Source organism: Schistocerca cancellata, chromosome 4 (genome assembly GCF_023864275.1).
Source record: "Schistocerca cancellata isolate TAMUIC-IGC-003103 chromosome 4, iqSchCanc2.1, whole genome shotgun sequence".
NCBI classification, from domain to species: domain Eukaryota; kingdom Metazoa; phylum Arthropoda; class Insecta; order Orthoptera; family Acrididae; genus Schistocerca; species Schistocerca cancellata.
Window position 1 is genome coordinate 628,981,186 of NC_064629.1, and position 11,125 is coordinate 628,992,310.

At 42.4% G+C, this 11,125-nt stretch overlaps 1 protein-coding gene across 2 annotated transcripts in view; it reads right to left on the reverse strand.

Moving 5' to 3' along the window:
* LOC126184503 (tRNA (guanine(6)-N2)-methyltransferase THUMP3-like) overlaps positions 1 to 7,407 on the reverse strand; it is a 125,267-nt gene extending 117,860 nt beyond the window's left edge. The window contains exon 1 of one of the 2 annotated variants that reach the window (XM_049926895.1): positions 7,107 to 7,403. In XM_049926895.1, coding sequence (XP_049782852.1) covers positions 7,107 to 7,289 — 183 coding nt within the window. In that variant the 5' untranslated portion in view covers positions 7,290 to 7,403. Of the gene's footprint in view, positions 1 to 7,106 lie in introns of both variants that reach the window. The other variant, XM_049926896.1, reaches the window with a different exon arrangement.
* Between the last annotated feature and the right edge of the window lie 3,718 nt (positions 7,408 to 11,125).

The following is an 11,125-nucleotide window of genomic DNA, read 5'->3' on the forward strand; positions in this document are numbered from 1 at the left end:
GTTTTGTCAGTAAAAGTTTTTTGTAGTGCATTTAAAATAAAGGATTGACAATTACATTCATAGAAATTTGTGTTTCACCGATACCTAGCTTATCAATGGGGATCTTTGAGAGCCCTTTCCAGGGACCAAACTCATACCACACTACACTAACATTTATCCCAGGACCATTCTGCACATGTTTATAATAAAACAAATTTAAGGGATCAATGTGACCCCACGTCACGGGATAACATTGACCCCTTTCAATTTTTCCCCCCTATTAACCTATGAAAAACACGGAATACAGAAGCGTCTGATTCCACTCGTCTGCTTTGACCCATGACGTCACCAATATGGCAGAAACGACCATTCTCTACAACTGCAATATGGCGTCTAAGACGTTATTATGCAAACATGACAACAAACATGAAAACAGATCGAAAAACCAACACACACATCTTCCTCCAAAATTATAATCAAACTAACGGGACAAGCGTGGGAAATTGGGGGTTTTTGGATGGGAACAAACTAAATATAAACACCCACCACCATAACAAACCTCACAAAACGAGAAAATAAATCGACAACACAAAATTCCCATGGTCAATGGAGGCGTCCGATCCCACCCCTCAGCTTTGACCCGTGACGTAAGGGTGTTGTGGTGTGTGACGTCACGACAGCATCATGGAGTTTAGTTTATGTGTGTGCTGTGTTTATAGCTGTCATTTTGTTGTGGTCGGTGGTGCCCTCTGGTGGTGTGTTTATGGTTTGCATGTTATGTGATGTATTGGGTTCCTTGTCGTTTTCCTGTCTGATCTGTTTAGGTGTTGTTTTTCATTGTGCTTTGACAGAAATTGGTTTCAATGAGTTAACAATTAAGTTTCTGTTGTGTCTAAGTTATTGTAGTGCTGCTTTCTGTATGTCACGTGTTAATTTGTGGCTGCTTTTTTTAGGTATGGATATGACGGATAAATTTAACAGTGCTCGTTTGCATGCGGAAATAGGGTACAATATGCTGTCCCTCACAAAATTTCTGCAACAATTTGGGTTGCTGGCTGAAGTTGTGAAGTGCACTGTGTGTCAGCAGGAAATGCAGTTGGCAAAAGTTCCAGCGTCTTGGACCAGGGACTGCTACATTTGGCGGTGTTGTAGGGACAACCTATGGCACTGCATAAGGCTTGGTACCTGGTTTGAGAGGTCTAGGTTGGACATGTGAGAGATTGTGTTGATGACATATTATTTTTGTTATAGATCCCCTCACAGTTTTTGTGCACATGAGACTGGTGTGAGTGAGCGGTCAGTTTTTGACTGGGGGGTTGGGGTTGGGTTGTTTGGGGAAGGAGACCAGACAGCGAGGTCATCAGTCTCATCGGAGTAGGGAAGGACGGGGAAGGAAGTCGGCCATGCCATTTGAAAGCAACCATCCCAGCATTTGCCTGGAGCGATTTAGGGAAATCACAGAAAACCTAAATCAGGATGGCCGGACGCGGGATTGAACTGTCGTCCTCCCGAATGCGAGTCCAGTGTGGTTTTTGACTGGTTTTCGTTTTGTAGGGAAGTTTGTTTGGAATACATTCAGTACAGGGATAAGTTTGGTGGGCCTGGGATGGTGGTGGAGGTTGACGAGTTGCAGTTTGGGAAGAGGAAGTATGAGAGGTGTAAGTCTCTGGTTGGTGTATGGGTGTGCGGGGCCATTGTATCTGGGGTTGGTTTTTCAGAATGTGTTTTTAGGGCTTTGGAGGGGTGCACGAAAAGTGAACTGGTGGGCTTAAATGAGGAGTGTATAGAGGAGGGCAGCACAATAGTTTCCAATGCTTTTTCATCTTATAGGGGGTTGGGTGAGAGGGGGTATCATCATTTAGTTGTTAACCATAGTATAGAATTCAAGAATTATGAGACTGGGGCATGCACAAATACGATAGAGGGGTTTTGGGGGTGGTTAAGTCAGTTATTGGGAGGGGGAAGAGGTGTTCTTCTAACCTTCAGTGCCATTTAGATGAGTATTGTTGGCGAAGAGGGACCCTGGGGACTGCTGCATTTTTCTTTTTTTTTTTAAGGGCAATTAGTAAAACGCTTAGGCCGAAGGTGGTTGGTTAAGGAGGTGTCGCGAGGGTGGACAGCTGAAGCTCAGGGGGTAGGGGGAGGGGTGTAGTAGTTGGTAATCTTTGTGGAATAGGTGGGGGGGTGGGGGGGGGATGGCGGCTGTTTTGTGATTACGTTGTGGAGGATCTATTTTGTTGCAGTTGTTTCTGAGTTGTAGTGTGTGACTGAGATTTGTTTATTTTTTGGTTTTGATTTGTTGATGAATCTTTGATTTTGGGGGGAGTGTGGAGGTTGGGTGGTGGTGGGGAGTGGCAGGTTGTGGGTGGGTTGGGAGTTTCTTTTGGTTGTTTTTTTTTTGTTGGTGTGTGTGTGTGTGTGTGTGTGTGTGTGTGTGTGTGTGTGTGTGTGACCTAGAGTGCAGCACCAGAACTTTTTTGTGGTAAGTAGTCTTTCTTTTGGGTGTATTTTTTGCGTGTTATGATGGTTGGTGGGGTACTTCTGTGTTGTTTGGTTGGTGGTATCGGTGTTTTGGTATCATGAGCTGCTGTTGACCTATATAGGTTAAGGGAAGTGTCCCGATTCCAATGTGCGGTCATAGCCAGGGTATCATGAGCTGCTGTTGTGCCCGATTCTAATGTGCGGTCGTAGGTACTGGTGTTTTGGTATCGTGAGTTGCGGTTGACCTATATGTCAAGGGAAGTGTCCGATTCCAATGCGCAGTCGCAGCTATGGGTGTTTTGGTATCATGACTGCTGTTGTGTTCGATTTCAATGTGTGATCGTAGCTATGGGTGTTTGGATATCGTGAGCTGCTGTTGAGCTACATAGGTAAAGGGAAGTGTTCAATTCCAATTTTGTTTGTCTAGGGTTTTGTGGTAATAATGGTTACAGTGGTGGTGTAAATTTTGGTGTTTTACAATGTGGTAGCGACAGGTGCAGTTGAGCTATATAGGTGATGGGAAGTGACTGATTCCAGAGGATATTATGTGTAATGGAATTTGGGAGTTGGTGTTGTGTACTGAATGTGTTTTAATGTACGTAGGGATGTTTGACTTTTGACTCTTTGAGGTGTTGTGGTTTTTGTTTTGTTTTTCGTAGTTGTAGGCGTTGAACTTTTCGTATCAATAGTTATGGTTGACCTATATAGGTCAAGGGAAATGAGCGATTCCAATTTTCATAGTTTTGTATATAGGTGTTGGTGTTTTGGTATCGTCAGCTGCGGTTGACCTATAAGGTCGAGGGAAGAGTCCAATTCCTGTAGATTTTGTAATTATTGTTTTTTGTTCATCGTCGTGTGTGTTTTGGGATTGTGGTGTGTGTGTGTGTGTGTGTGTGTGTGTGTGTGTGTGTGTGTGTGGTTTTTTTACTGTTATATTTAGCTTGTCTCCTCCCTAAAACTCCCAACTTTTGGAGGGAGATGTTATTGTCTTATTTATAAGTACTTTCGTGTTTCTTGCCGTGTGTATGTAGTAACATCATAGGCGCCATATTGGAAACGCTCAGAATAGCCGTTTCTGCCATATTGATTACATCATGGGTCAAAGCAGACAGGTGGAATCTGACACTTCCATAATCCCAAAAATCCTAAGAACACAATAAGACCCAAAAAAGACAATTTTACTCACTGGGTTGGTGTTTTTATTTTTTTAATACCCAGGTTTTTCTACCCTGAAGCTAGGACACAGTTTTAACCTACCACGAAGTATCAAAACAGCTCATATATACCACTACACAGTAAAGACTCATTCTGGAAATAATACCTTCGGCTAGGCCACTTCTCTGCAATATAACTTCATCCAGGTATATGGGTCTAGCACACAGGAGAGCTTCTGTGAAGCTTAGAAGGTAGGCAAGAAGTCCTGGCGGAAGTAAACGTTTGATTAAGGGGCGTAAGTCATGTCGGAATAGTTCACTCAATAAGAGCATTATCACAAAAGGCAAGATTCCAGAGTAAAGTTCTGGTCCTGCACACAGTTTTAATCTGAAAGGAAGTTACAAAAAAGTGCATACTGCTGCAGACAAAAATCAATCAGTCGGCTGAGACTGTAACATTTTATAACTGTTGTGGCAAAGGACGGAGAAAGCTCTTGAATCTAGAAAGGATAAGGTACTTTATCAAATGCAACAAGTAAAAAAAAAAGGGGGGGGGGACAATGATATAGCAATGAGTTATCAGTTTATAAAAGAAGTGGCCCTGTGTAATGATTTTTCAAAACAGACACTTCATCTGGCAAAAAGTTTTCTCACATGTTCCACATACTCAAAAATGTCCTTGCTATGATCTATGGGATAATTAGTATATCTAGTCTAATTAACATTTTGTAGACTACCACAGAGATAATGAACAGATGATTCCAGTTAGTGCACTTCTCTTGTGGGATGGGTTACAGCTGAACATTCCATTCTGAGAACATATGATGGGAGAACGATCACATTTGGATTATTAACTTCTATGATTATTGGTGGGCCATTTGGTGCCAGACGCATCTATATACTGTTACATTTCTATTAAGAAGTTCAAACACTTAAAGCAGTTGTATTTTCAACCAGCAGCCACCATTCAACATATGGTAAACCCCTACAGCTGTGTACTATGTAGCCTGCAAAATTCCAAAATACGTCACACAGCCAGGTAGAATTAATACAACGGAAATACGGAAGCGTCCGATCCCGCCCGTCTGCTTTGACCCATGACTTCACAAATATGGCGGAAACGACCATAAACCACGATTCCAATATGGCACATATAAAGTTGTTACGTACACATTATGAGGACGAAAATACATCGAAAAACAAACACGCACACATTCCACAAAAAGCTTAATGACACTAACGGGACAAGCGCGGTAAATAGGGGGTTTTTGGGTGGGGACAAACTAAATATAAACAAATTTAGACACCCACCCCCATACAAAACCATGCAAAACAACGAAAAAAAACCGACATCACAAAACTCCCCAAATACCACTAAACACAATATCATCTGGAATCAGCCATTTCCCTTGACCTATATAGCTCAACAGCAGCTCCCGATCCCATAAATTGGGATCGAACACTTCCCTTGACCTACATAGCTCAACAGCAGCTCCCAACATTCACAGCCACACATTCGGATCGAACACTTCCCTTGACCTACATAGCTCAACAGCAGCTCCCAACATTCACAGCCACACACTCGGATCGAACACTTCCCCTGACCTGTTATCCTTACGACATTTCCACATACAGCCGTCCCTGGTCCGCGACGCCGGAACTTTAAGTAAGCCTCATTTATTCACGACATACCGAACACTTCACGACTTCATCCAAAAATCCGAATAGTTGAAGAAATTTTATTAGAGACAACGCACTGTCCCCCATCATAGCAGACAACTGAAAACTGTTGATCCTGTCAGTCATATCCGTACCTACCAAAGACATAAAAAACGCAATTCACACACGACGCCAAACTCGCAAACTAAACCAAAACCATCACCTAACACCACCAGAGAGCACCACCGATCGCATCAAAACGACACCTACAAACACGCCACTCTCACAAACTAAATTCCACGGCGTCGTGACGTCACACACCAAAACAGCCTTACGTCACGGGTCAAACCGACGAGTGGGATCGGACGCTTCGGTCGACCCGAATGTTCTGATATGTGACGTACTGTTGAATAGTGTGGCTCACTGTGCTAATGCCAGACTAAAAATCTATGGGTACAGGATTTGATCCCCGGGCAACCACTTACTGCTTCAGCTCACAAAACTGATCAATCCAGCGGGCATCAGTGGCTCATTCAATGTCATGGATGTGGCCAGAATTGTCCCCCCCCCCCCCCCAGTGCGAAGTGAGAAATAATTCCCAAAAATCACAATCAATGGAGATGAACAGGAAGGCAGTGGCGCCACAATAAAGAGTCCATTGAAATTATGACCGATGATGGCTACCACCGGAGTTGTGATTTGGAGCCTAATTCTCAACACGTGCATTGAGTACATCCTGGCAAGATACCTCGAGGTGGGGTACAAGTGTACCCTTCCCAGAATGAACTTTCATTTTGCAGCAGTGTGTCTGAGGATTTGAAACTTCCCTGCAGATTAAAACTGTGTGAGGAACTAGAAAATGACCTGGGACCTTTGCCTCTTGCAGGAAAGTGCTCTATCGACTGAGCTATCCGAGCACAACTCACAACCCATTCAAACGGCAACATGTTTGATGACACTGGAATTTGGGCACATTCTCTCTCTCTCTCTCACCACCAATAGGAAAACTATGTGGAAGCCCTCAATGTTCAAACAGAAAAAAAACAATTACGACACTCAAAATAAGGCCATGCCTGTTTTGTGAGCTTACCTTTCTGGACACCTGAGAAACTTATGTTAGTTGAAATTGGAAGGAAAGGCAGTAAAGAAACAGCAATAACTGCCGGCAGCTGGTTGGAGAACTATATGCATATATACATTACCACCATCAGCAGACCAGTGCCAGACAATGTGTTAAACAAGTGATGTAACCGTGCTGTGGCACTGACACTATCCGTGTGCAAACAATGGGACAGTGAAAATACGGCAGTTAGTTCACTTCTATACTACTTTCTTGGAATTTAGGTTGTGGAGACTGATCTGTATCATAATCCGTGGTCTGGGTTGGGTAGGAAAATGATAGTATGGTTTAGAGCTGGCAGAGCCAACAAATGTGATGATATGAGAATAACGATAACATTTGTTACAGCACAGTTTATGCATTTGAATGAGTGATTTATGTCACGTTTTTCATAATGCTATGCCACTTCTCTGATGATTCCATGGATCAGAGATGACGGGTGGTATCGGTAGGTTCCATATTTAAAGATTATACGCGAAATAACAAACTGTTACTAAAACTGGTGACAAGCGTTTTGTATTTATTGTCCCACTTCGGATCAAAAACTTACTACAACCATCACGGGTGCCCAAAACACCTTAGCACTGCAGGCGTTATGCACTAACAGATGCTTGTCATAGTGACTTTGTCACAGTTACCGGCGATCTACTTCATGGAAAACGATAAAATCATTAACCACGCGGCTAAATCACATACGAATAAACCATATTTACCTCTGGAATTTGACTCGATAAGACGTTAGCAAATACTCTTCCTCGAGAAGTACAATGTTCTGCAAGAAAAGCGTTCTTGAATTCACTTGCTGGTACTGATTCTAGACCACTAGCAACAGTTGCTTCCACAGTGCACCTGGTGGCTTGTGCTGCACTAATTTCCATTAATCTGAATATATTCATCGTCAAAGAAAATTTAAAATCCACGTAGAAATATATTACAAATCTACTATATTGCAGCTCAGCACAACAAGCACGCCGGCACACAGCTGTTGATGTTTACATACAACCAAAGATCACCTGCGATCGCCTAGACGTTCAAAGATTTCCACAAAGATATTCTGAACCAGGCAGAAGGAATTTATGCCAGATTTCAGAATGCATGCAAAAATGGCATGAACGCAAACTCGCCACTATAGCCTGCCACGCAAGCCGGTGTTACGAGCCGTGGCATCTCCGTGGGGATAGTCTACCATCGATGCAGTGCTGTGATCAGGCAAATCCAAATTCTGAATGGTCTGTCTTCAATCGTGAGATATACAACGTCTGATAAACTGTTTCCCTAGACCTCAAAAGACCGATGGTCTGTCTGAAAGGTAAGATCTCGAACTGAATTGATATTATAAATATGACATTTAAAGATGATGTAAAAGTGAACAGCCATATACTTAATTGCATAGACGTAACATGTTAGTAAAAACTGGCCTTTAATGTTTCTCGGGATGTAGTTTTAATGATATTGTCATCTATTAATGCTGGAAGTTAACCTATTTTCGCCGCAATCACTGATGTTATAGTAGCGGATTTTCTGCTGTTGTGTCTCATTAATTTTTATTTTTATTATTTTGCTTTGTTTTCATGGTAAACTGGAAATGTTCCATTACGGTTTGGATATTTTTCTTCTTTAAGCGAGGTCATATATCTGGAAGCGAAAAAGATTTAGGTTTCAGAATAACAGATGAGAGCTGACACCTACACTGTTTATGCATAAAACCACAAACTAATGAAGCAATTTTCATTACTAACAATTTTAACTCCTCATGAACCATGGACCTTACCGTTGGTGGGGAGGTTTGCGCGCCTCAATGATACAAATTGCTGTACCACAGGTGCAATCATAATGGATGGGATTGAGAGGCCAGACAAACTTGCAGTTCTCGAAGAGCGGCAGTAGTCTTTTCAGTAGTCGCAGGGGCAACAGTCTGGATGATTGACTGATCTGGCCTTGTAACATCAACCAAAACGGCCTTGCTGTGCTGGTACTGTGAATGGCTGAAAGCAAGGGGAAACGATAGCTGCAATTTTTTCCAAGGGCATGCAGCTCTTATGTGTGGTTCAATGATGATGGTATCATCTTGGGTAAAATACTCTGGATGTAAAATAGTCTCCCATTCCAATCTCTGGGTGGGGAATATTCAGAAAGATGTCGTTATCAGGAGAAATAAGTTGTTGAAACGTTGCTGAAGAAACACCCCTTGATTCAGATGATAACCCAAGAAGACTTCATCATCAAGATAGACACGAAGCCCACACCCACAATAGTAGTACAAGTTTATATGCCAACTAGTTCCACATATGATCAAGAGATTGAAGAAATGTATGACGAGATAAAATAAATTATTTAGATAGTTAAGGAAGACGGAAATTCAATAGTGAAGGGGAACTGGAATTTGGTAGGAGGAAAAGAAAAGTAATAGGTGAATGTCAAGTGGGGGAAAGGAATGAAAGAGGAAGCCACCTGGTAGAATTTTGCACAGAGCGTAATTTAATCATCGCTAACACTTGGTTCAGGAATCATGAAAGATGGTTGTATGTTTGGAAGAAATCTGGAGACACTGGAAGAGTTCGGGTTGATTATAGAGTGGTAAAAAAGAGATTTTGGCACCAGGTTTTAAACTGTAATACAATTCCAGGGGTAGATGTGGACTCTGACCACATTTTATTAGTTATGAATTGTAGATTAAAATTGAAGAAATTGCAAGAGGTTAGGAATTTGAGGAGAAGGTTTGCAAAATACTAACACGAATTCTTTGCAGAAAAATGGAAACACTGGTAGATGCCGACCTTGGGGCTGATCACTTTGGACGCAAGAGAAATGTAGGAACATGTGAGGCAATACCAACTCTATGACTTCTCATAGAAGATAGGTCAACGAAAGCAAACCCAAGTTTATAGTATTTGTAGACGTAGAGAAGGATTTTGACAATGTTGACTGTGTAAGGGTCTATGGGTCGCCCGCAGCTGTACGATGCGTAACACGCACTCGCCAGCCGACCTGTCTGGAATGCTGACAATTTGCTTGGTCAGTACACGTGTGTCCGGCCGCAAGGCGACGCAGCAGTAAGCGATTGGTCGCCGTCCGCAGCGCGCCGTATTCACTAGCGCGACCTCAGGCGCGATTATGTCTCTTTTCTTAGCTCTCCATGGAGCCTTTCGATACAACCGTAATTAGAATGTCAGACATAGCGATGATGGGTGCGCGTAGCGTGCGTGTTTTATAATCCGCCTTTGTTAATAAAACTGTTTAAACTTACTTCTAGGTTTTCGCGTATTGCTGTACCTCAAGGACCCACCACTTACAAATCCTGACAAAATATTCGTGTAATCATCATTCGGGGCAACAACACAAGCTACCCCCTTATAGAAGTGGTGTCAGCATGAGGATAATTATGGAAAATGTACAGTCCTGAAGAGGTACAGCACAACATGAACTTCGAGCAGCAGTAACAGCATGAACATCTTCCAACTACGCGGGGACATCCAACACTGGAATTCAGGTTGGTCTACTCCAGTTTGGCTAGAATACGAAAGGCAGTGATGGATTTTTATTTTACATTTGAGTGACTCGTTGGCGTTAAATTTGACGAAGTGTCGCAATCCAGTCAAAGTAACGTTGTCGATATACAAACTGTTATTAATGAATTGCAAGAAGAGATTCGGCAGTTAAAAGCAGAAAAAAGTGAGCGTAACATTCCGAAAGACTTGGCAAATGATAGTTCATGCAATACAGATACAACTATAGTAAAGAATTTTTCATTATTGCCATTAGTACCAGTGTTTAGCGGGAAACCCGAAGATGTGAAGGTGATTTTCGTGAACTTGAAGGTACCGCCCTGTTAGGATCATGGACAGATTCTGATTAGCTAGTGGTTGCCAAATAAAGAATTCAGGGTGCAGCACAAGATTTCATTAGCGCAGAGCCTACTTTCATGAAAACAGAAGATTACAATGAGTTTAGAACGATTGTTGTTCAGAGATTTAAACGGAAAGACGCGATCAGATTTTACAGAGAGAAGCTTCACAGTTTGCGAATGCGACGAGACGAATCTATCGAGCAGTTTGTCGACAGAATTCGAAACATCAACGCTCAAACGTACGAATTAGTAGAAGATGAAAATGAAAATCACATTCAGTTTTTCGAAACCGACTAGAGAGCCTTGGACACATTCATTCATGGGTTGCACGGAGAGAAAGTAAGCAAAGCTGTTCGACTGGCACGATGCAAAACGTTTCAAGAGGCAATAGAATCAGCTGTTGGTTTCGTTGAAGCACTAAGACGACTGAATGAGGTGCAGAAACAAGAACACAGAGTTTTCAACACAACAGAACAACTTTACAGATGCAATAAGCTGGGTCACAAGCATAAGGGTTGTAAAGAGAATCAAATCTGCTATCACTGCGGGATGCAGGGTCAAGTTGCGAGAGATTGTCGCAACAAGAAGAAAGGTAATGCGAACAGGAGACCATCTGCCAGATCTTTAAACGAATACGGGGACGTACGGGCCACCACTCCGTCTGCCCCTTGCCCAAGACAGTGATTCCTGTTAGTTCCAGCGAAAATCAGACCGAAAATGACTTCGTGATAGGTGCTGTATATCGTGGGAGAAACATCAAACTACTTATTTACACAGGAGCACAGACCTTATTAATGTGGTGTGGCATAGATAAACGGGATAAACTGAAACGGCCGCTATTAAAAGTGCGAGGGTTAAATGTAGGAAAGCTACGTAACTATGGAG